The sequence below is a fragment of the Drosophila busckii genome, chromosome 3L (genome assembly GCF_011750605.1).
Source record: "Drosophila busckii strain San Diego stock center, stock number 13000-0081.31 chromosome 3L, ASM1175060v1, whole genome shotgun sequence".
Taxonomy (NCBI): Eukaryota; Metazoa; Arthropoda; class Insecta; order Diptera; family Drosophilidae; genus Drosophila; species Drosophila busckii.
The window spans coordinates 17,980,753-18,006,402 of record NC_046606.1 but is presented as its reverse complement, the minus strand read 5'-3'; the positions used below and the strand labels follow the sequence as shown (position 1 = coordinate 18,006,402).

Here is a 25,650-nt window from a genome sequence, read left to right as displayed (position 1 = left end):
CGTTTAGTGTTCTCATCAAATGTGCAAACCAGAAGTCAACTTCAAATGGAACTGAAAGCTGTAACATTTGATAAAAAGAGGAGTGCTGTAAACACTGATGGTACTAGTGGTGACTACAAGCGCCCTAAAATTGTGTGCCACTCATGTAAGCAACCAGGACATAAATTGGCGGAATGTAAATTCAAGCGGTCTGGACCAGAAAATAAGCAGCAATGTGTCTTGCAGAACGTAACCTGCTACAGATGTGGTCAGTTTGGACATCTTGCGAATCGGTGCTCGAGCAATGCAGCTAAGTCTGGATCACTCACCGAGAAGAAGTGTAATCAATTGTTTATATCTGAGCCAAAAGGAGTTATGATGCACCGAGGTGAGATCTTTCCAATTTGTTTTGACTCTGGAGCAGAGTGTTCTTTAATTCGAAGCAGTATTGCCGATAGGTTTGATGGCAAGTGCATTAATAATATTGTTACAATACGGGGTATTGGTGACGCTGGTATTTTCAGTACGTTACAAAAGTTATGTAAATGCTCTATTAATGACAATATTATAGAAATTCTGTTCCATGTAATACCAGATAAGCATCTCACGAATGATATTGTAATGGGTAGAGAAATTCTTAGTCAAGGATATGAAATTATATTGACACCTGATAAATTTGAATTTGTTAAGTCAAAATCAGTAAATGCTTGTACAGTGACTGGGCCATCTGCCCTTTCATTTAATATTGATACTGAACTGATTGGTAATGACAAAGAAAACTTAATTAAATTACTTAAAAATTATGCAACTGCATTTATTGATGGAATCCCTTGCACAAGAGTTACTACGGGTGAAATGACCATTCGGTTGATTGATCCTAACAAAACTGTGCAGCGGCGTCCATATCGTTTAAGCCCAAATGAAATCGTCTATATCGTTGTTTGGCAAGCCGATCCGTATAATAGCTGATCAAGGTAGATGTTTTACTAGCGGGAAATTTTCAGAATTTTGTGCATCACAGAAGGTTAAGCTTCATCTTATAGCTACCGGAGGAAGCCGTGCAAATGGTCAAGTGGAGCGAGTGATGAGCACGCTTAAAAATCTGTTGTCTGCGGTTGAGTCAAGCCACCGATCTTGGCAAGATGCTTTAGGTGAGATACAACTTGCGTTGAATTGCACAGTTAGTCGTACAACCAAAGCAAGTCCTCTAGAGTTGCTTATTGGAAAGGAGGCTCGTCCTCTGGGCTTGATTCCACCGTACGATACAGAGATGGATGTAGACAAGGAAAATGTAAGAGCTAGGGCAATTGAAAACATAAACAACCAGGCTAGTTATGACAAAATCAGATTTGATAAAAACAAAGCAACAGTTGAGAAACATAAAATTGGAGATTTTGTTTTACTAAGAAATGAAGAAAGGCATCAAACTAAGTTGGATGCAAAGTTTAAAGGGCCATTTTTAGTTAGTGAAGTGCTAGAAGGAGATAGATATATCTTAAAATCATTGCATAATAAGAGAACATATAAATATTGTCATGAAGATTTGAGAAAGATGCCAGTTGGTTATGTTCCCAGTGAATTGGAGTGCCCGCCTGAGACTTGTTAAATATCCGTGAGAGAGGATATGTGATGTGGACTGAAATTGTCCAAATGTAGTGTGTATTAGTTGCAATGAAGTTGCAATAGTTGTGAGTGGCGGAAGACCATAGAGATGGTGATGATAAATTCTAATGGAAATAACCTGGCGGATGCATAATTGATGGATGACAATATGTGATGTTTAGTTTGTTCGTAATATTTAGTTTGAAGGTATGGTTTTGAGATTTGAGATATCTGCGTCATTGGGCAAGCACAAGTGAAAGACGAAAGTTGGAACATGGCGTGTGGGGCCCTTGACGAGACAATGCTCATAATCAAAAGGAAATCATAGCGAGAATAACTAAAGTCGAATTTTGAATATTTAAGATGCAAATGTATAAAATGTTAAAATGAATCTGATTATGCAATGAGGATAAAAATTAAGATATAAGTTTGCTTGTAAACGTAGGTTTAATGTTAAATTTATGAGAATATGTTAATAGATTTAAAAAAAAAAAAATAAATAAATAAGAAACCAGGAGATATAACTTAGACTTTTAGTTTACATCTGAAATAATAGAAATTATACACGAGGACGTGTTAGTGTCAGAATGGCCGTGTCGGATCTAAAATCATTGTTCTCAGTGTATGACAAATAATTTGGCACGTTGATTCTTTGCTTTGTTCCGGCTATTCGCCAGGTGGCCAAAATAGTTCGAAACGGGCTTGATGTGTCAGGTTAGAAGTTTGAGAGAGTTACGCACAATACGATTGTCGTGCGTGTATGCTTGAGTCACTGCGAGAGACAGAGACGGTGAGAGGTCTTTGACAGAAACTGCAAGGTAGCATGTGAGGTGTTTGCGGCAGGAACACTCACTCTTAAGTTAGCTGCAGTGAACTCAAGACTATTCGCCAAGTACAATCGGTTATATTAAATAAGGCAATTATGTCCAACAACGAGAATTGTGTTAACCCGACATATATGTTATAATGTATGTACGCATATACTATACTATAGTGCTTCGCTTTTTCCATCTTATATCAGTTTATGAGATTTTTATTAATATTATAAAACAAAACAAATAGTTTTCAAAAAAAAAAAAAAAAAAATACAACAAATATTATTCTTTCTAAATTTAATGCATTTTATTACACTGAGCTATTAATTATGTCAGATTAAAAATAATTTTGGTAATTTTGGTAACTCTAGCTCATATCATATCAGCTAGAGTTACCAAATATGAACTAGAGTTACCAAATTTGGTATGTAGGTACTCCCGCTCCCGAAAATCTAAAGAAACGCTTTGAAAATCGAAATAAACCAATTTACGCCCACAAAATTTCAAATTCACCACAAGCAAGTTTTAGCATGTTCTCGACTGAAATTTCAGCCTAATGGGATAAATAACTTTACACATATTCACTTTTCAATTCTCCGTATAGACAGCGGGGTGCGGTTGTGACCCACCACGCAAACATCGCTGCGCTTAATTTTAATGCGTTCTTATTTTAATCGCCTAGACACTTACCTCACTATCACTAGTTTTTAATTTTGCATCAGGCTAGCGCAAGCCTAATTGTCTGTAGACAACAAAACAAACCAAATTTAGCTACGCATTAATCAATGTCCTTACTTCTCTAGCAATTGGCAAAAGCCTCAAACTTGAGATAGACAGTAACAGCGACACGCAACTCGTTTGTCCAGTTTGAGATGCTGACAAAGGCCATACTAATGTTGGAAAATTCTCACAACGTGGTCACCCGAAAAGGAGAATCCTTTGGGCTGGTCAAACCGGTTGCGCCCTTGAGGCAGCCACATCAATCGCAATAGTGTCCTTTTGCAATGTCCTTGCATAAATTAGATTCTGTGTGAGAACCAAGGCGAGCCAAGGGTTATCAGCCAAAGATCACCACGTCTGATGGACCTGAAAGCCAACCGGTTCCATAAGGCGGTCTGCTCTACACAAAATTAATTTACATGAAAGGATTTTAATATTGATCTGGAGTTAATGCCACACATGAGACTTGGTCAGTGGTGTGTGCTACAACTGGACACTATCTGCCTGCAGGCAGTTGTCACTTAAGAAAAACAACATTTACTCTTCGAGCTATGCAAATGAACTGCAACCCCTTAGGGGTCAGCGACTTACAAGACACTGATGCACAACCCTTTTTACAAACCCATTTGCATATGACCCGCATTGCGTTGGACGTTCGAGAGTGTCTGTCTGTCTAGCTGTAACTAAGTAAATTGCAGGACATTTTGGGTCATTGGCACAAGAACCAGTTTATGTGTTAAAGGAATAGCCAAAGCGCTCTTCTTCTTACTAACAAAAAGTCGTGTAACCGGACAGTTTACTTTTTTTATATGAGGCGGCGTGAGAAACTATGCCAAGGCATTCCCCGGACACTGGACCTATGACACGGCATTTGAAAGTCCTGGGCGCTGCTCTAGCTTCTTTCTTATGCAAATCTTTTGCACTTTTCCATATTTCACGCCAAATCATTGTCTTTAAATAAATAATACAGCAAAATTATGAAGAGTCACGTTTTATATAAATGCATAAGAACATTAGCAGCGACGATAAGAGAGAGGCAGGGAGAGAGAGAAAGAGAGAGAGAGAGAGAGAGGTAATGTGTGAAAGTCAGTTGGTGTGGACGCTAACATTAAGTGTATGCAAATTATCTCTTTAGACTTAGAGTTTGCCCTGCGCCAAGTCCCAGCGATGCTCGCCATGTGCGCCCTGACGATCTGTCCAAATCACCTGGGGTAGTTACAGTTATAAGTAAAAGTTTTGAAGTCTTTAATGCAGATTTATGTTAGCTACCTCGCCCTTGTAGCGATTTGTGCCACGTTGCGTCTCAAAGCGTCGCTCCTGTATCTTGGGCTGACTCAAGACATGTCCATGACTCCGTGCTGTGGGTCCATCAAAGCGCATAAATATATCGCTGTGGAAACAGGAGCAAATATTTTAAATATAAAATTAAGCTATAGTTGGTTCGGTCCACTTATACTTATGCTATAAGCACTTTCGAACAATATCAAAATTTAATAATAAAGAATTGTACTTTTAAGTTTACTTCAACTGCGATTTGCAAACCTTCTATACTCTTAGTTTAGCAAATAGGAATCAACATTAGACACTTATTGAGTTTAGACGTTAACTTACTGATAGTATTTCTTTTCCTTCACATTACGCCGCTTCTGCTGGCTTGTCAAGTCAGGAGTCTTTGCTTGTGCAGCTTTTCCTGACTTATTCTCAAATTTGCCCGCTTGTCGACGGGGTCGCGGCTGTGCCTGCAACAGTTGCGGCTCCACCTGTGGCCCTTGCTGTGGTGCTGCATTTGCCGTAGGACTTCGGGGAGGCAGCACATGCAACACATCGCTGGTAAAAAGTGCTGGTGGTACATTATATTGCTGCTGCTCCTCCAGACGACGCTGTGGAAGTGGAGTACGTTGCTGGACAGGTATATAATTGCCCTCGTAACGGTACTTGGCCAGCTCTGCTGTTGGCGCTACTGCACGTTGGGCATACTGCATGCTGTGCTGCGAATAAATTGCTGGCGCCTGTTGCTGCTGCTGCTGCTGCTGCTGATAGTCCAGGGCAAGTGGATGATAGCGTGGCCTGTAGTCCAGCACTTGAAAGTTGGGCATTTGTTGCTGATAGTGTGCCACAGGTGGTGTCACATAGTTGCTCAAGGCGTAGGGCTCCCAGCGACGCAGACGGGGTGCTTCGTAGTATAATTGCCTTGGCGCCGACGGCGGTGGCGCGTAATAATGTTGCAGTTGCACGCCACTTATGAGTAGCAGGAATTGCAGCAAATAAACGGTATATGCTTTGAGCTCCATCAGGTTGCACGCTTGTCAAAATTGTGGCTGCATTTTGACAACAACATGCAGCATTTATAAGCAAACAAAACTGAGGCTTGGCCTGCTGGGCCACGCCAGTAAATGCCGGAAGTCCATGGCGAATGCACTTGTTGCTGCCCCAACAGCCAGCGGTGTGTGAAATCGAACGCAACGCTTAGCCCTAGTTCCAGTGGCAAGTTCCAGCATAATAACCAATTCCATGCCGCTTCACAAATTGTGCAACGCTGGTAGTTGCAATTGTTACATTGCGACCTTATATAAGGTCTGAGTACATAATAGTTGCGTTGAAAGCGCAAAAAAACAAATGTCATGACAGCTGCTCTTTAATTCACAAACAAAAGTATCATCAAGGTCAGTGCGAAGAGTTGAGGCGCAACAAGGTCTGAGCTTCTAGCGAAAATCAACACCAAGTTCTTTATACACAGCAAGAAGTAATAGAAAAGTTTAAATATAAATAGAATTGCCTAGTGTCCAAGAAATGGGCTGAAATTCAAATTTAACTTTTTAGGGACAAGAGAATATTTTTTAGATAGAATTAATAGTTTATAGGATATAATTTTTGTTAGTTAGATATAAAATAAACACTTTTGTTGTCAGTGTATTTTGACTTTGACTGTAAGTATATTCATCCTTTGACAATTTGCAAATTTCTGTGGAACAACAACTGGTTGACCGTTAGACTCACAACAGCCATGACCAACTAAGCTTAAAGCTGATTGGCTAGCGTGCTGTTTTATTTCAAACCCTAAGGGTTGTTAATGCTCCTTAGCCTATAACACACGCTGTATGCACCAAGCAACCCCCTGACTAGCTACCCTCCAAAAGCTGTTTTCTTGTCAACCTTCTTGTGGCAGCTACGACGTTTAGCTCATTCGACTTCTGAAGTTGAAAGCCTGCACAACATAAAAAAATAAAACAGAACCCACTGATCTACGAGCAAACTGCGCAAATTTGGATTTATATAGGAGAAAGTAGCAAAGCCGTAAGTAATTTTTGTTTCTTTTTAGTCATAACACATTTTTTTTTATAATACATTAATAAGCACGCAAGCTCCAAAACCAGCAAAGTTTTTTTGATCTATAATACAAAGATTGTGGCCACATCGAGAGAGTATGAGCGAGAAGACTGCAAGACAACAAGTATTCAGTGCTTTCGATTAAATTGTTTAAAACAAGGACTTCAATCAGCCATGTTAACATTGTTCATGCGCATCTTTGCAAAGTCCTCAAAGACAATATTATCATCATCGTCCTGGTAATAGCCCTTGACATTGCGGTGCTGTTCAATGGACTTCATTTTCTTCATGGCATTCGAACGTTTCTTCTCAATGGTGCCTAAGGGGGTTAAGCGAAAGCGTAAGCATTAGTCAGCATACTAAGTTGCTTTGTGACTAAGTTTCACTCACCAGGTGCTGGTTGCAATAGCTTGAAAGGCACATCTGTTTGCATTTCACCGCCCAGCGTGCCGCAGTTCAACTTGATGCGCACTGAGTAGGAAATGACAATACCACAGGCATCACCTGTGGACTTACCCTCCTGCACCATAGTTGAGGAAGCCAGGTTACAATCCTCATCCTTCAAGTGGCCGTCCAAAGCAATACCTAATCAGGAAAAATATAGAATTTGAAGTTTAATGCTGGCCCTTCCATAGAACTCACCATGCCTATCCTTATTGTTAGCAGCCAACGGAATTAGATAGAAAGTTTTTGTCAAATTAGCGCCTGGGGTTATGGGGCAACCCTCCTTAGTCTCTAGCTGTGCCACATGCTTGCTAAATTGGGCATTCACCATGGTGATCTCAGTATGCTGCACTATAAAGCACTTGATGCTCTTCACGGACTTCTTAGAATTATTGGAGACCTGTACCGTTGCAGCAACCTTTTCGCCATGATAGTAAATCTCACGATCGAGTGTTACCTCCAGGCTAATCTTGCCATTGGAGAAAGTGAATCCCTTGCTTACCAACGAGCTGGGCAAGCGTTGTCCACGATTTAGTGGCGCATACTGTAGCTTCTTGATTACCAGACTAACCTGGCTGCGCTTGTGCTGACGATCGTCCTCAGAGTCAGCCACATAGGCGCGTATGGTATACTCCACACCCAAGGGCTTACCCATATCGTCGCCTTCCTGCTGCAGCGTTACCGAGCTGGGTGAGTTGGGTGGGAAATGAAAGGTAAAGGGATGCGCATTACTGCCCAGCTTGCGCACAAGTTTCTCCTGCACGGGCGTCATTTCCATGTTAGTATTGGTCATGGGCACAATTTGCTCGCGTGAAAGAATAAGCTCCTTGGAGAACTTGACACCCATGACCTCATCCTCTTCACGGCCATAACGATAGGTTGTGGCCAGCTGACCAAAGACTTTGCGGTTCTTAAGATAGTCCGGCTCTACGACGATTACACCATCGACGGGATCACAGTAATCCAAGTGATCGATAAAGTCGCGGCGACCCAAATAAAAGGTAACTTTGCCATTGGGTGTGGCCTTCTTGAAGACCTTCACGGAGACAACCATGTTTGTGTTGCTGCTTGAAATACACTACTAGCCACTAAGACGTCCACTAAGCTTTGTTCTTTAGTTGCTTTTTCTAACGCTAGCGTTACGTTCGTAGTTCTGCGCAAAAATGCAGCAGCATAGAGCTGAGCAACATGCTTATATACCTTTCGGCTTGAGGCGCAGCTCGTGGGGTTTCCACACTAAATGGATTTGAGCGTTATGTATGGACGCGACGCAGTTTTTCCCACTCACCTCACCACCGCATACAAATTGGCTAATGTCAAGTGGCGTTGGGCGACCTCGTGCGAGGTCACACTTGGCACAGGCCATGCCAAACATGCTGTTAAAGTTAGGCAAGAAGATTAGCAGACGCTTAGCTTCTATTAGCACAACTGCCAGACTAATTGATTTTGGTTTGCCATTTCGATTACAAGTTAATTTTTTATACTACCTAGCTTGATCTACTGCCTACAGGGAAGCCTTTAAAGTTTCTGGAGCACTCAGGCAGCGTGTCGTAAGTCAAAAGTCAATATATTGATTTATGTGGAAACGGTTAAAAGTCTCTAGTGTTTATTTATGTAAAAATTTTGTCTTTTTAGCCTTAACTATTCAAGTCTCCTTAATTCCTATAGCTTATTGTTAGTTAAAATTCATCTAATTTATAGATTTGACAGATTGTCTTTATTTAATTGAATTTTCTTTGTTACAGTGAAGAGCTCAACCGCAGGATGCAAATACAGACGCATACAACCACCGATCGTCATGGCTACAGCCTGCGCTTCTCGCCTTTCGAGCCAAGTCACATGCTGTTGGCTACTAGGTAAGCTTTTCATATTATTAAGGTTGAAAACAATGTGTACATAGTATTTTTTTCATATTGTAGTCAATTATATGGTCTGGCTGGTGGCGGTTCGCTCTTTTTGCTTGCCCAGAGCGCCAAAGATGACGCGCAGTCGTCGAGTCTAACAGAGCTGTGTCGTCTGGAGTGGTCTGATGGCTTGTTTGATGTCGCCTGGTGTCCTTATGCCGCAGATATAGCTGCTACAGCCTCTGGCGATGGTTCGCTGCAGATCTGGTCGGGCTTGGATGCCGAGTCAGCACTGACAGAACAAACGCCTAAAGAACCGCTGCTGTGTCTGCAGGAGCACAAGAATGAGATCTACAGTCTGGATTGGGGTGAAAAGTGGAATTATCATACACTGCTCTCGGCCAGTTGGGACTGTACACTCAAGCTGTGGGATTGCAACAGGCAGAACTCCATAACAACATTTGTGGGACACAATGATTTGATTTATTGTGCAAAGTATTCGCCTCTGATAGCGAATCTCTTTGCGAGTGTAAGTACCGATGGACACTTGAACTTATGGAACTCTCTTGATTTTGCAGGTAAACCATTGATGAGCATCGAGGCGCATGCGAGCGAAGCCCTATCCTGTGACTGGAGTCACTTTGATCGGAATATATTGATGACTGGCGGCTCAGATGGCTTAATCAGAGCTTGGGACTTACGCAAAATGCGCACACATATCTTCGAGCTATACTCGGGGGAGTTTGCAGTGAGACGCTTGGCTTGTTCCCCACACTCGGCCACAGTGCTAGCTTCAGCCAATTATGACTTCACCACGCGGTGAGTAAGCTTAAAATGTATAGGATAAATTTTATTATTTATATGCAACGCTTCTCTACACAGCATTTGGGATCTTGAACGCGGTGAATCTGCGCAGGAAATAAATGCTCAGCATACTGAATTTGTTTGCGGTCTCGATTGGAATCCTCAGCAAGTGCATCAGTTGGCCGATTGTGGGTGGGATGCAGTCACCAATGTCTATACGCCGCAATGCCTGCGAAATATGTTGGTTTAGTTAAAACTTGCATCAGCTAAATTATGCCTTCAACAAGAGAAACAAACAAACCATGGAAACTGGATTCTTTGGACTTTAGACAAAGCCAAAACCGAAACGAAACCGAAATGTGATAAAGGCGCACGCCCAAAATACTATAGCCAACAAAATGGTAAAGAACTGTTAGATAGCTGAGCTATAAAGACTTTATTTTATATATACTTACATATATATAATTGTGATAAATAAATAGCCCACTGCAGGTGCTTAAAATATCAATAAAAGCTTACAGTTTATATGATTAAAGTTGAGAAATTGCAATTATTATTTCTATCCCTGAGGCCTGATTATGCTTAACAAGAAGTTAACGGCATACGGCTTAAGGTGCCAAAACCCAACAGACGTTGTCTGCGCCACTTTCTGCTTGAAATCAAGTTGGACAAACATGCAATAAAGCGCTAATTTGCTCCAATGTTTTATTGTCTTGACTTGACTTTGACTTCAGGTTTGGCTTTGGCTTTGGCTTTAGGGCCTTCTCAGAATTGACACAAGTCAACGAGGTGTGCCTGATCACACTCTCGCACTCTGGCAAATGGTGTGAAAAGAAGCCTGCAGCTTGCAGTAGTAGTAGTCCCTCAGCTTGATCTGCTGCTCATCCTGTCATTAGGTGTTTGTAGCTGCCAAGCATCGGGTAAATATTTGTTTTGATGCCAATTTACGCTGATTTTTTTGGACAGCAACGCACCATCAGTCAAAAGTTAAAACAGGCGAGCAAAGTGCAACAGCTGCTATAATTATATACTTCATTGCAGGAGTCAAGTGAAACTCAAGTTGGCTTTAATGCTTGTTTGCTTTAATAAAAATATAAAATTACACATTTTTATAATTTAATACTAAGAAGTCAACATCAAATAAGAATTACTTTCAAACAACAGTGGTGTAATTATGTAAGTATACGTTTTAAAGCAGCAGCAAATTTTTGAATGGCTAGCGTCTAGTTCTGGCGTTGCCATAGCAATTAGGTTTTGCATGGCAGGTAAACAGTGCTGCCACTTTGCTTAGAGAGTTTGTGCGCGTGGCATAGCAGATAGCTTGTGTCATAGTGTAAATAGTGCTGATTAATGTCGGAAAATTATTCAAAATTTAATTTGCATGTCAAGTCGTGCGTATGGAAATATATAATGCTTGGAAATGGTAATATAAAAATTTCACTTGGACACAATTTATTTTAAATTATTATGTATAAACTACTCTGTAATTTTATTAAAATCACTCGTTTCTCTTTCAATTTGAAGCAAAACTTTGAGTAAATTACTTGGCTGTTTATGTATGACCTTGACTTCTAGCAAAGAAGGGGCTTGTTGGTATACGAGCCAAATATTTGTGTCTTGCATGCAGTGCACCCTCTATCTATGAACATACCTATACTTTTTGCTTCTAACTCCAGCAACACTCAACAGCTTAGCTTTGAATACTTGTTATAAATAACATACAAATGCCAAAATATTTTCAACACCCCAGCGCACGCAAGTTAAGAGCGTTCGGAAGAACTCTTTTTCTCACTCTCTCCTCTGCGTCTGGACCGGCGTCTTTAGAGCAGGTTCTGCAGAATGCACGCGCCGCAGCAGCAGAGAGCTAAAGCTACAACTTCAGCGATTTAAATTGCCTCCACGAGTATTTTGATGGCGATCACGCGCCCTTTATTTTTTTGTTGTTGTTGAAATCTTGTAGCTAAATCTCAGAGCCAAGAAGAGCAGCAGCAGACGACGATGGCTTCGTGCGGTGCCATAAAGGATCAGAGCAGGCTGGTCAGTCTGTTGTTGTTGTTTTTTACGACATGCTGCTGTACGTTTGGTATTAATTTTGTTTTTGAGGCTCTTTTTTTCATTGTTTTCAGCCTTCACTTTAATCGTCACTTTTGTGCCGACAAGACGAGAAACGTACACAAACGCATACATATGTGTATATCCGCAGCAGTGTTGCCGAAGACTTAATACAAAATAAAGATAGATCAGCCTCAAAGGGATAGAAAAAAGACAAAAATTATAAAAGAAATATGACAGAAAACTGGTCAGACACTATCCGTTAGCATTAGCATTAATTGTATTTGTTTTAATTTGCTTTTGTATAATAGTTATGTTACGAGTTTTTTCTTCAGATAATTGTTTTATTTTAATTTAAAAACAAACAAATTAAAAATACACATTTTTTAAAAAGAAATGTTATGTTAACTTCATAAGACAGGTTCATTAATAGTGTAAAAGATAATATAATAAACATATATAACAAAATAATTGTTATAATTAATTATTTCTACCTTTTTCTGGTCTTATGAGCTTAAAGTTTTGTCAACACGGAATTTGCTTTGATAACTTCGATAATCCAAAGCGAATAAACTCTGTTATTTACCTTTAAACCAGGCGGAATTGTTTTTTAAATGCTTTTTTCATTATATAGGGTAAAGATATAGTTTTTTTGCGGCTGAAGCAGTCTTTAAAAGGGCAGTCGGAAAAAAGGCTAAAGCGGCAACACTGATCCGTATAGCTGTCGGTGTGAGCATGTGTGAGTGTTTGCCACTAGCACGTGTGGTGTAGCAAAAGACAAGCAAAACCCCCCAAAGCGTTGCACAGCTGGGTTGCAAGTAGCATCCAGCCGCAAACTAGTTGCCAACGAAATGATCTCTGTACAACATAGAGGAGCGTAGGCGTTAACTGAAAAGAAGGCAATCTTGATAAGCAGTTCCTTTGAAGTAAGAATCCTAGCCGGATATAATGCCAGGCTACTTGTCTTGAAAAATTAAAAGGACCTTTTGGCTAAAGTACTGTTTCCTGGCAATTAAAAATTTTGTACATGCTATAGCTACCGTTAGCAAACGGATAAGGCGTGAATTTATTCACCTGAGTACTGGTAGGCCTTAGATTCATTGCATGTATGTATATTTTAAACTCGTATTTGTAGACAGGAAACTGTCAGCGTGTTGAGCTGTTGAATGCTTCAAGTTTCGTCATTGCCATATTAATGAAAGCGTGCTAGATTTTTACCTAAAAATCAACAGAGTATTGCTTGCCGCACGCTGCCGCGCATGCCTGATGCCTCATGCCGCTTGCCCCTGGTGCCTCTTGCTCTTACTGTCCCATTGTTCTACGCTTATGACATCATTTTGCGTAAGGTCTGCGGCTCTTGGAAAACGCATAAAATATCCCAAAAACGCAATATTATGCAACAGTGGCTATGCTGCAGGATCATAAAAGACGCAAAAGGCAAACTGGATTCTCTTAATCTAGACTGACTCATAAAAATCTTTGCTCTGCTGCACTACATTTTGATCCCGTACCTGCTTTACTTATTCTGCTTACCTAGAGACTTGAATGCGTTCAAAACAAATATTCTATTTATTGTAAAATACCAGAGGGTAAATAGAATTCGCTTTTGATTTATATAGACTGCGTAAAATAAATTTTATTTACATCATGTGCAGTGAACCACGCTGTGCAATTTTATTTACGTTGCGCCAAATCAAAGTAATTATTAATAGACAATAATATAAAGCTTACAGAATTTGATTAATCTCACGTTCAATCGCTATCGATTTGTTTTGATAAGCTTTAAGTCTGTTAGCTCAAGAACCAATTTTAATTATATTTACATTTTCTTAAATGCATATCTTTTTCAACTCGAGAGAATCAGATCCAATTAGACTGCATTCAACAATATTATATTATATTATTATATTATATTATATATATTATTTTATGTATTTTGTACCCCGCGCTATTTTACGCCCAAAAGGTATAGTTCTCCTCTGAAAAAGGTGAATATGACCACCTTTACCAGTAGATCCCACTGAGAGATCATGAGGTCGTGGGTTCACAACCATCGAAAATCTATTTAATTTTTTATTTATTTGTTTTTGCTAATTTGTCTTTATAATCGCTCTTAATAGCGGTAGTATTAAATATTTTCTTATCGGTAGGATTTACTGAAGTTAAAAAAGCTTAGCCAAAATAAAATCGATTACTTCTGTTAAAACTGTGATGAAAAATAAAAAAAAAAATAAATCTGAAGTAACAGAATTTTTGCCTCAAACGACATTAGGATTCTATAAAATTCGCGTTCTTAGGTAATCAAGGTTTAATTGGATAGTAATGCTATTTTTCATATCAAACAAATACGAAATTGAGACAAATATATGCTAGTGCGCCATATATTAATTAAGCGATGACACTTCTGCTACCCCGTGAATAACTAAAATATATTTAATTTCATTTTGCGCATATTTTGGTGGCATTTATGGGCAGCAACAAATAATAATAATATTTGAGGGTGAAGGACTGGCTGGCGTGCTCCAATGCAACAATAATAACAAAAAAGAATAACAACAACAAGGTCGTCTCGAGCAGCAATTTATAAATAATTCCAAATCTACATTTTTCGAATAAAGCTGTTTGTTGACCAAAAATACTTCAACGGTTCGTCTCATGGCTAAAAATACAATTTGTTTTGCTCCCACCATGCCGCGCCCTTTGCCACCACACCGCCCCCCGCCAAGAGAGAAAGAGAGAGAGAGCACTCGTATTATTGGCAACTGACGTGCGCCAAATGACGCGTGTTTGCTTCACTGGTTAGTTCTCGTACTGATTTAAAACAGATCAGTGCTCTCCAGAAACAGATGATGACGTCTGCCCAACAATCTCAATTGGTAACCTCAAAAAATCTTTTGGAATATTTTAAGTTTGCAGACAATAGGCCCGATAATTATGTTTGTATGCAAATATAAAATTTGTAGAAATTTTCATAAAGCAGCAGCCAGAGACAAAAGACAAAATAGTTTTATATGCTACAGCCTAGCCCACTTTATAATGCGGCATTATAAAACCGCCGCCACACAAATATTTTTCGTGAAAAACAAATTCTTTAAGCAATCATGTCTATGACGTCAATGCAATACAACTATAGCAATGAAAACAGTTTTTCTTAGCTCAGACGTGTGGGCGCATCTGCTTGTGTATGTGTGTGTGTGTGCTTGCGGCCTGCTGGCGATGACGCGTGAACTTGCCTTTGATTTGTATTTTTTACTTTTAGCCAAAGAGTTGGCCAAAAATAACAAGCAGCTAGCCAGGAGGCTAGCCAAAAATTCAGCGCCAGCGAAATTTTTGTTGCTATTGTTAATATTCTTCTCATTCTATTTTTTTCTTTTCTTGGCTGGCCGCACACGCCAAGCCGCTCTGGGCCTAGTCACCACCTCAGGACAAAAGTCTCTATGACGGCTGAAGTGTCAGTAATTAATCTTTTTAAGCAATGAACTCCAAAGCAAGTGCCGACAGTAACGGTCTTGAAATATATCAGATGTGTCTGCAAAATGAAATAATTATATGTGTTTCGACTGAACTATAATTATTTCCGACAATAACCTTTTAGCGATTTTTAGTGCATCTAAGAAATCATTTTCATAAACATATTTCTTTTTAATAGAACACATCATAATTTAATCTTGTCTGTCTGTAGATTATCCATCGTCATATATATAGGACATATTCAATTGCATATGTGCGAAGTCCCTCAATTTCCGGTAGAGCTATTAACAATTTGCATTGCTACCATGCGTGGCCGCACGTGCCTCTGGCGTGTTCTCTGTTTTGCCTCTCACTCTTCCACACTCTCAATACATTTTTCAAGTGATCCTTGTGGTGTCATTTCCGCTGCACATGCATTAAATTAAGCATCATTAGGCTACAGCGACTTCAAATCTAAAACGCTCAGCAATCAGCATCCAATTTGGCAAATGCCGCAGCCAGTCCTTTGCCTTTGAGCCCTGTTAAGACATTTTTTGTTTTTGGCGGCAGGATGAGCCTAAGTGAGTGCACACCTGTTGCCTGCATGCTTAAGCTGCCGCTTTAAGCAGCGCATAGTAAGCTTATTATTTTTCTTTCGGTTTTTTTCTTTATGCCAAAATCACATAAACATACAGGTAATTGCTCAGGCGTGCCAAAAAAGGCTTAAAATCAACCAAAATATATATATATACAATACTGCAATGAGACTTTAACTTTTTGTTGCATCGACGCTTGGTATTTATTGTGATCGCGGCTTATTGGCTTCGGCCTCCTCTTGAATGCGCTGCTAGTTGGCATAACGAAGGTGCCAAGGATAGTCACGAAGTTGTCAGGGTTCGGCTAAGCTGAGATTTTCGATGCGCTGCAGTTTATGTTTATAAGCCATGATCAGTTAATATTTTTTATTGCAGTGCAATTTAAAGTTGCATATGCCTCATCTACTCACTTGTAGCTTGACAATCCCCAAAATAAAAGTGATTGTCAGAGCCTCAAAAAAAAGAAGAAGACGAGTCAAATATTTATATATTACAGATGCCGACGTGCAAAATACTCTATCGACAAATTTTCTTTAAAAAAGAATTTTATTATTTTTTTTCGAATTTGCACTCCGTACTTTGAATGGTGTTGCCTCGATTTAGATTTTTCTCTTGCTTTAGTTTTATGATCTTTTATATTTTCTAGTACACAGATCTTCGCATCATATAATTGATACTCGATCATTCGAATTGATTTTCTCTTGACTGTACCTTATTCATTGATAGAGTATCAATAATCTTCACTGCCTGCGGATTGTGGAGGTCTCGTCTGTTTACCTGGGTCAGTCTGCTGCTGCGTCGCTGCTGCAGCGCAGCCTCCTCGCGTTGTGACATATGCGAAATTCATTGTCGCGTGTTGGAGGCACAAAGCCAACGACTTTTGCACTGGCCAACCTTGATGCATGCAACAACGCTCCCAATACAGCTTGAGTGGCAAAGCGAGCGAAACAGATAGAGACACAGAGAGAGAGCGAGCGAGCGAGACGTGTGCCTGCACAAACAGGTGCCCCCCAGTTGAGACTGAGGTTTGGGACAACTGTTGCGGACATTATGTGAGGGCCGCAACATTATCTGGGAGCGCTGATCGCATTTTTAGCGCTGTACGCATTGAAAAATTGCCAATTGGGCAACAGAGAATACATATACATACATATGTATGTATATATGTATGTACCCGCTATATACATGGAGGAAAACAAAAGCTTAAACGATCGCTTAACTACTGTTAAGCTGCTCGACGATGCTGCAGGCCTTTTCGCTGGTATTAAAGACGTTAATCCTTTGCGAAGGTTAAACGCTATTTCGTGCATAAGTGCAATTAGTGCTAAAGCCTTACATAAATTTATATATGTACATATAAGCTTTTGATTTTCTCAACTGTTGTCAACGTCAGCGCAGCAGCCGCCACGCGTCTGCAGAAACGACGTCAGTGTTTGACGCATGTTTCCGTTAAAAACTTTTGCTCATGTGATCAACAACAAGCTACAAAAGTTTCGAATGCAAAATCTCTAAACAACGCCTTCGCCATTTCATTTCTTTTTGTGTGTGTGTGTTTTCTACGCCCCCGACTCCGGCAATGTGTACTCGCAAGTATCAAGCGAAAAATTAGCCCCACATTCATTGAGCAAAATTCACACACACGCAACAATTTTTCTGTTAATCAATGGAGCAACCTTCTCCCCCCAGCCCCTCTCTCCATGCTGCTGACAGCCAAATTAACGATGGCTACGTCTACGCTAAGGTTTGACGTCAGTGTGTTGCGGTGTTTCGGCCAAAATACTACTTATCTACATATAATTTGGACTCTACATAGCCTCTATGTGTGTGTGTGTGTGTGTGCTTGTTTTAGAGAAACGTGACCAAATATGGCTGGCTAGTTGTTAAAGGGAACATTGGCTGTGCTGCCTAAGACGTAAATATTTCCAAAATATTTTTATTTAAGTACATTTTACTAAAATGTCAGTAACTAAATAGATCTCAACCTCTATAATCTTATAGAATTCTGTCTTTCACTTGTAACTCTTATGGAACCTTTTCAGAAGGAAGAAAATATGTTCTCGAATTTATTGACAACTTTCATTATTACACACTGTGGTGCCAAATCAACTTCAAAACAACCCAAAATCATCTTTGACCTGACTTCAGGCAAGAGGTGAACTCCTATAAATTTCGATGGCACCCCTGATAATGACGAGGAAGAAAAATATTATAATTATTACTATCTATTCTACAAGAAGGTGTTCAAGAAAATATTTCACAATTTCGTCACAATTTATGAGTTCAATATTGCATTTTAACCATAATTAAATAAATACCAAAATTAAATGAGCATCATGTTTCTACTTCTGCTTCTAACTAAATTTCTTATGAATACTTTAAGGAATGTCTTTTGACATGCACTTCCAAGTTAAGTGACGTCAAACATCTTACTTTAATTATTTAAATTTTCTAGTTTTGTACGCTTTCCATTATTTGAGCCTAGAGCGTGTGTTAAACAAAGCGTCACAAGATCACAAGTTCGTGCCACACCTACACGACTACACATTGGGGCAGGGCCACACAGGAACACTTGTTGCTTGCGTTTGCTGCCGCTTGGTATCTAATGAATCAACAAACTCCTAGAGCGAACGTCAACTGGCCACGCAGCTACTTACCATAGAAAGAAAAGTGAGGGAGAGAGAGCGAGCGACACAGCTAGCCGAGAGGCTAGACAATTGCCACATCACGCTTGTTTGCGTGCACATTAACGTGCAGCCACGGCAAATCCAAATCCTTTTTGGCTACTTAGCAGCGGCATCTCGACAGTGGCATCGACAGTCAGCCATCCAGCCATCCAGCTTGACTTATATAAACATTTGCACAGGTTAAAGGCAAAAGGCAAACGGCAAAGGCAAGAGGCGGCAACGAAGCGCGTGATTCGTGATCAAACAAACATGTCGAGGAGATGCTAGGCTGCTAGGCTTAGGCTCGGAGTAGTTCAGTAGTAGTGTCAGTTGTCCATTTGGGTGGGCTGGTACGTGTACAGGGCTATTTGGATAGCCACCGTTTCGAGTCTGCACTCGAGTCACTCTCTTGGCTGACAATGAGATCTCTGAGCGTCACTGGCGTCAGTCGCGCGCGTTGCTTGCTTAACATTTTAAGCAGAAAAAGAGAAAAAAAGTGATTAATGTCATGCACGGGCGGGCGATGGTCACACAGGTTCCTACAGTCTCAAAGATCTTCGACTACAAACAACATAATCAAGCGTACATCCGCTGAGCTCTCCAGAGACTCGACTCTCCTCCCTTTGTGTGCGTTTGTTATTTGTGTATGTTATGCTAATGCCGCGTTGAGTTTGTCACCAAGCGCAGATTCCTGGAAACAGCAAACAGTGGCAGCAAGCAACGCTTACCCATGCCAACTCCATTAGTTGCTGCAAAGCTCTCTGGACTGGGACTGAAAGTCACGCATGGTGGCAGCCAGAAAAACACTTGGCACAAAAGCGGAAGTTGCAGCCACGCGCTCGCACTCTCTCTCTCTCTCTCTCACTCTCTGCCTCACTCTGTTCTTAGCTTGCAAAACTATCTAACTGCGAATTTATTCAGGCACAAAAGCTTTTGTCATCCAAACTGAGGGTAGATACATTCTCAGTTTCTTTGGAGGCCGTTGCCGTTGTCATTGCTGTGTGTCTGTCCCCCAGTCTGCCATCATTTGCAATTCGATGTTGCCTGCTCTCTTTGCATTTTTCTGCGTGTTGGCATTTTCATTTTGTGGCAAGCCAAGATTTGCATATGAATGAGCCAACCATGCTCATGGTATGGGTTAGTTCTTACTCAACTTTCGTTGTAACTCTTGAGTTAGGCGTGCAATACTCTAACTAGTGGGAGGATTTGGGAGCATTTGCTTACGATGGAGGTATACAGGTAATTGTACTTGGTCCAAAATTCCCTCTAGGGAACTATCTTATTGGATTGAGCTGAAGCTTGAAGTATTATTCTAAATAAAATACAAGAAATTGCTGCTTCAGTCTGTCACTTATCACCAAGACTTTGCAAAATTCCTTAGCCAACCTAAGAAGATTACCTTAAGTAAGGGTATTTAAACTTCTCAAAGATCCTATGCTACGTTCATTTGGCTTGTTTACTTGAAGCGCATGCTTATGGACTCGACTCGCATCACCCAACAGTGATTTGCAAACGAAATTGTGATGAACTGTCTTTGTGTAGCGCGTTTTAAGTGAGAGGGGAGTGGGCAGAGGGGGCAGAGAGGGCGGGAGGAGAGACTGTTGTCGTGATCATGTGTCTTTGACCGTCGCCGCAATTAGCATTTGAAGTTGCATTTGCATTTGCGCATAAATCAATCGACCAAGTCGCATTTTAAAGTAGAAGTTGTAGTAAACAAAAGCGCTGAAGATTCTTAGATGGCCAGAGGACAAGGTCGGGGGAGGGGGCAGCGCACCTGTGCCTGCAGCTACTTTTACTTTTTTTTAGCACTCAATTCATTATCAGTTTATTTTTGGCTATGATATATAATTAGAACACGATTCATGCCATAAAAACAGGTAAATAAAAATTATATTTATAACAGCGAAAATCAAAAACAAAGTCTGTCATTTATACTTATATAATATATATATATATATATATATATATACCATGTGTATAAGAGATAAATGCTCTATGGCTGCGGACTGCCATTTTCCACAAACTGGAGCAAGTTGTTGTTGTTGTTGGATTGCTGGTTGTTGTTGTTGCTGGTGCCGCCGACACTTTTACTTTTATATCCTGTTAACAACCCATAATTTGGCCAATTTAACACTTGTAAACGCGCTTTCGCCGATCTAATGAGGTACAAAACGTTGTCCAAAATCAAAATCAAAAAAGAGAACTTCTGCCACAAAATTAACATATAAACGTACAACGCTTAGCAAGAAGAAACCCTCGAAATAAAAAAAATAATAATGCTAAATTGCCTGTTGAACGTAACTTATAATCAGAGCCATGCTCAGCTTACGCAGCAGCAGCTCGTACCTTTTGCTGAGCTAAGCCCAAAAGCTGCGATTACAATGGGCTACTTGCATCACATGCCACAGATGCCCCTGTGCCGCTTGATTTGCAATTACACAAAGCTCTGCCTGAGTGGCTGTGGCTGCTTGGCTGGCTGTCTGGTGTTAATTTATGCGTTTTGTGGCTTCAAAAAAATCGCCACCAATTACCAAACGTATTGCTCTCAATTATGGCACTGCAAACAGCTGCTGTTCCTTTTAAATTCCTTGGCGGTGAAATCCTTTTTAGCACTCGAGCCGCGGCAACTCAACTCTCAGTTTCCATTGAATTTTAGTATGAGACCATGTCTAATTGGCCAGAGGCACATACCACAGTTAGCACACACTAACGGCTAGCTCAAGGTCAGGAATTCGAAATTTACGGAGCACATTGCCTAAATTTGTTCCTTTCATTACATAATATTATCTTTTCTCTTTAATGAAATTAATCTTATTTGAAAATGAAATATTTTAATATGTATGAGGATTAGAATTTCCAAATTAACTTTGTTGAGAAAGTTAATAAAGAAATCTTAAAGATTTTCAGAAATTAACTAGTGAAATTCTTTTACATTTTTCTTTATTCAAAGTAGTTTTTACGGATTAACTCTTATATTAAAGACATTATTGGTGTTTTGGTCTGGTTTGGATTGGTTTAGCTTTAAAAAAATAAAATCTAACGTTAGATTTATTCCAAACGAAAACATCCTAATGAGTGCTCTATTCTGAGATTTCTTGTAAGTGTTCCTAGTAGTTGTAATGGTGAAAGTAGTAGTAGTAGTCGTGGTAGTAAAAGTAGTAATAGTAAAATTATTAGTAGCAGTAGTAGTAGTATATGATCTTTGCTTGGTGGTGGCCAGAGGTTACGTGGTTAGCAGTGGTGATCAATGGTTACGAAAGATGCCATATATAAGTCACTTAATGGTCAAAGTTGTTTCTAATTGAAAACTCATCATTGTATTATAGCATAGCTTGTTTTTCGAATAAACGTTGAGGCCAAGCTTAAAATTTTCTGCACGTGGTAAATGTTTTTTAAATAACGCACTTCTTTCAAGCGCCTATTTTATTTATCCAAAGACTCAAAACTAGTTTTTAGAACTGCAATATCTCCCGGATCACCTGCCTGTCGTGGTAAAATTCAATTACTTCTACTTTATGGACCTTAATGCCTTTTTATTCCGATTTTATATCGCTCATTTCCAATGTTTTTCTACTTTTCACTCTTGTAAATCTCTGACAGCCTTGACAGTGTTTTTAATTCTCAACAAGTTCTAATTGCATAAGTGTAGCTTTCCTCCAAATGTGGCCAAAGTGCCTGAGAGTCGAGCACCGACAAACTTTTCGCTTTCGTTTCTCTTAAATGAGCTGAATTCCCAGGCACTCAATCTGTAGCCTAATTAAAAAACAAGCAGCTGCTTAAAGACTGTTCCACTTTCATCACAAAAAAGGCCGAAAAAGCAAAACTAAAGCAAACCAACAATTGTCGCCAATTAACATTGAATGCCTTATGCTTTTATTAGTAGCCACACAATTCGCCCCTTTAATTTCAATTTCAACTCCAACTGCAATCGCTGCTTATTTTTGGGGGCACGTTATTAAGCGTGCTTGTTGCAACATTAATCAGCCAGACAAATCGAGACTGCGTGAAACGAGTAGCTTCATTGATTACGCAAAGTATATGTAAATTTTGTGCATAAAGTTTTTTTATTATTGCTGTTGATAGCGCGAGAGTCAGTCAGTGACAATGTGAGACGATATGCAGCTCCAGCAGCAGCAGCTCCAATTCCAATTCCAATTCCAAGGTTTGCAAAAGCTCACAACAGATACAGATATGTATATTTCATGGAATCAACGGAATAATCGAGTCATTTATTATTGTTTTTAATGACACACGCGAAAGCTAATGACAAGCGACAACTCAGCAAAGTTGCATACAGGTGCCTCTTAGGGGCGTCTCCCTTTCCCCTCTGCTCCACCCGATTGGTCGCACACGCGTTGCTGCAATGCAAGTTGCATGCACTTATTGTTGTTATTGTTTGTTGATTCTTTTTTGTTTTTTAAAGCGGTAACTTGACAATCGCCTCGTGTGCACTTTGGCGCGCTTCATTGGTTATCAGAAACTTATGACTAAAGTACGTACAACACAAAAAGCTGATGAAAAGTCACATTGCAGCACGAAGCTTGGCAAACACATTACTAAGAATTCCTTAGCAAGAAAGGCAGCCAACTATTATGGTAAAAAATTCAATAAACTACAAAAAAATAAGCACGCAAAACAATACAAACTTAAAAAATATGCTTTATTGCCATACAAATTCAAATTGCTTTCAATTTGAAGAAAATTTTACACAGCCTTACCTTCAAATCAATTTGAGTAGTTATGCACACCTAAACGTAAACTAATTTAATACCCAGTCCAAGTTTCTTTTCGTTTTCCAAACTGTTCCTATTTTTCAAGTATATAAATTTATGATACAACTAGAATACGTTTTGACTTAGACTTACATATACAATCTCTAATAACTCTTTACAGGAGAGCTTACATATTTATGTCTAGGGGATCATTACTTTTTTGAGGGGTCTAAAAAGGAAGCTCAAGGGGGTGGTGTCTGTTGAGGCATTGATATCTAACATGGTATTGAGCAGATTCTTATTTTATAACGTTTGGAGAATTTCACAACTGTATATAATATGTGAAAAGAATATTAATTACGAGCCTGAGTTCCGTAATCTATCCGATGAACCATCTCATTTGTTGGAGCTTGAGGTATAGCTGCTTTAACTCCTGTCAACCAAGGTGGCAATGTGGTGCCGTTCAGACTAACGGGAGGGTATGATTTGGAACTTGTGGGGAAAGTGTTGGCAACGCTTTTAAGTAACAAGTCTCAAAATCGGAAATGTAAATCAGCAAAGTTCCTGTTCTATAATCTCAGTATGCAGAATACAAATTTTTACAACTGACACTTTTGAAGTAAATTTAAGAGTAGACACAAGGGTGTTTGCATATTGTGTGCATGGTATACGTATATTTGCATAATCGACAAGTTGGTAGCAATGATGAGTCCGCTGATAGGGTTATCTTAAGTAACATCAGCTCTACCTGAAGCGTTGGAGAAACCTACAGCCAAGCTTTGATTAATTGACATAGCAAGTTGCTGCGACAGCGACTGCAAACAGGTTAGCCTGTCGCCAAGAAGCCAAGTTAAGCGCATTTGTGGCAGACATTGGGGGCCGCTTGATAATGTTGTTGAGGCAAAACGATTTAAGCGAGGGAATGCAGGATAATTAATGAGCGTTTATTAAAAACTTTTAATTATAGGCCAGCGCTTGTTGTCCTTGAGTCTCTAATGAGCGCAAATACAAATTAAAAAAAAAGAAGCAAGTCGGCTGAAACTAAAACTGAAACTATTTCAAACTCGAAAAGACTGTTTAGCGTATTTTTGCGTAACGTCTCAAGGTAAATTCACCAAGACTACAAAAAAGGACAAGCAAAATTCTTACGTAAAACATATTTTTATGAGTGTTCTACGGCGGTCATAAATTTACACTGATTTTTGTTTGTATTTCTTTTTTTTTGCGCTTAGGTCACAACGAAGAATGAAAACGCGCTCTCAATGTTCTGATCTTGTTTCAGCGAGAGCGACCCGCGCGGCATGACATAATTTTCTTGGCTAATTTACGCAATATGTATTTATTTCCAAGGACCTTTTTGCCACAGGCAGCCTGTCGCGCAGCACGTGACAGAAAAAATCCATAAAAATAGACAAAACAACAAAAAAGGCCAAAAGTAAATCTGCACCGAAAAATGTGTGCTAATTTTTAATGCGAATTTCGCAGGTCGTCTCGCATATCCTTAAGATCCCGCATACTGAATTTCCATTTAAGTGCCTTCCACATTTTTGTCTCTGTGTTTTTTGCCCTAATTATTTTTTATGAGTGCGAAAAATTGTCGCACTTTTGACCATTTGCGGATAGCCGCATTTTTGCATAACAAACTGTGTCAATTTTGCTATTCTACTGTTTTTATATTTTTTGTTGCGCCTGCTGTTTTTCTTTTTATGTTTGGTCTTTTTGTGGCTTCCCAGCCTAATTTTTAGACTAATAATTGTCGCAGTTCTTTTGGTTTTCTAGGCTCAGTTTTTTCTTTGTTTGTTTTTAATATTCAAATGGCAGGTATGAGTCTTGACTTTAGTCGCGTGAGCTGAGAGACGTCCACAGTTTTTATTTGGGCAATTAGATTATTTTCGTACATATAATGAATATACGTCTACATTTTATTTAAAACAATTTCATAACGGTCTACAAACGGAACTATTATTAATAAAATCACATACCAACAGGCCAAAGTTGATATTAGTAACTTACATTTAATGTTTCCTATATAATTTTGATGATATTTTATTCTTCATCTTGTGTGGTCATTACAACTCGTTAACGGGATAGGATAGGTCTCTCCACTTGGTTCATCCATTGGAGACACGGTCGTCCCCTCTGCCCCCGCCTTTCGTCAATCATACGAATGACCTGGTTGTTCATCCGTATTCGAAAGACGTCCCCAATTCGAAGAGGACCGAAGACTAGGCGAAGAATTTTCCTCTCGAACATCCCAAGCGCTGCTGCATCCGTCTGCTACCAACAATGTTGGTATTAAGTAAGTCTAAAAGAGATAATTGTCTATAAAACGCAGCCTGTATCTGAGGAATTTTTCATGCTATATAAATCATTTAAAAACACTCAAAATAATATGAAATAATAGTCAAAGCATGATTGCGATTTATTAGTTGTAGTTCTTATATTAAACCATTTAAACATCTTAGGATTAATCTAGTTCTGAAGCAAAGTTTCTTCGCTCAGCACGTTCATCTTCGCTTAGCTCGTCTTACTTCTTACTCTCACTCTTTTTTCGCACGTTAACACATATTTGCCTTTTAGGCTTATGGCTAATGAGCAATTTTAACCTTAGCTAGAGGAGTGTAGCTCATCAACAGAGTCGC

At 39.6% G+C, this 25,650-nt stretch overlaps 4 protein-coding genes across 4 annotated transcripts in view; 2 read left to right on the top strand and 2 right to left on the bottom strand.

The window, feature by feature from the left end:
• The window catches only part of LOC108599499 (putative cyclin-dependent serine/threonine-protein kinase DDB_G0272797/DDB_G0274007), a 10,671-nt gene extending 7,283 nt beyond the window's left edge, over window positions 1–3,388 (top strand). The window contains exon 3 of the mRNA XM_033293719.1: window positions 3,263–3,388. Within this exon, the coding sequence (XP_033149610.1) occupies window positions 3,263–3,388 (126 nt within the window). The remainder of the gene's footprint in view (window positions 1–3,262) is intronic.
• Window positions 3,389–4,253: 865 nt separating this feature from the next.
• Window positions 4,254–5,407, bottom strand: LOC108598024 (basic-leucine zipper transcription factor A). Its single transcript, XM_017984639.2, has 3 exons — window positions 4,728–5,407; window positions 4,386–4,506; window positions 4,254–4,322 (listed from the first exon to the last, which is right to left on the bottom strand). The coding sequence occupies exons 1-3, from the start codon at window positions 5,405–5,407 to the stop codon at window positions 4,254–4,256; spliced, it is 870 nt and encodes a 289-aa protein (XP_017840128.2).
• A 1,008-nt stretch (window positions 5,408–6,415) lies between these two features.
• Window positions 6,416–8,064, bottom strand: LOC108598533 (phosrestin-1). The gene is made up of 3 exons (XM_017985216.2): window positions 7,086–8,064; window positions 6,834–7,028; window positions 6,416–6,762 (listed from the first exon to the last, which is right to left on the bottom strand). Exons 1-3 carry the CDS (start codon window positions 7,939–7,941, stop codon window positions 6,608–6,610), a joined length of 1,206 nt encoding a protein of 401 aa, XP_017840705.1. The 5' UTR covers window positions 7,942–8,064; the 3' UTR covers window positions 6,416–6,607.
• A 326-nt stretch (window positions 8,065–8,390) lies between these two features.
• LOC108599311 (peroxisomal targeting signal 2 receptor) lies at window positions 8,391–9,939 on the top strand. The gene is made up of 4 exons (XM_017986114.2): window positions 8,391–8,437; window positions 8,633–8,743; window positions 8,807–9,550; window positions 9,614–9,939. Exons 2-4 carry the CDS (start codon window positions 8,652–8,654, stop codon window positions 9,783–9,785), a joined length of 1,008 nt encoding a protein of 335 aa, XP_017841603.1. The 5' UTR covers window positions 8,391–8,437; window positions 8,633–8,651; the 3' UTR covers window positions 9,786–9,939.
• Window positions 9,940–25,650: the final 15,711 nt, after the last annotated feature.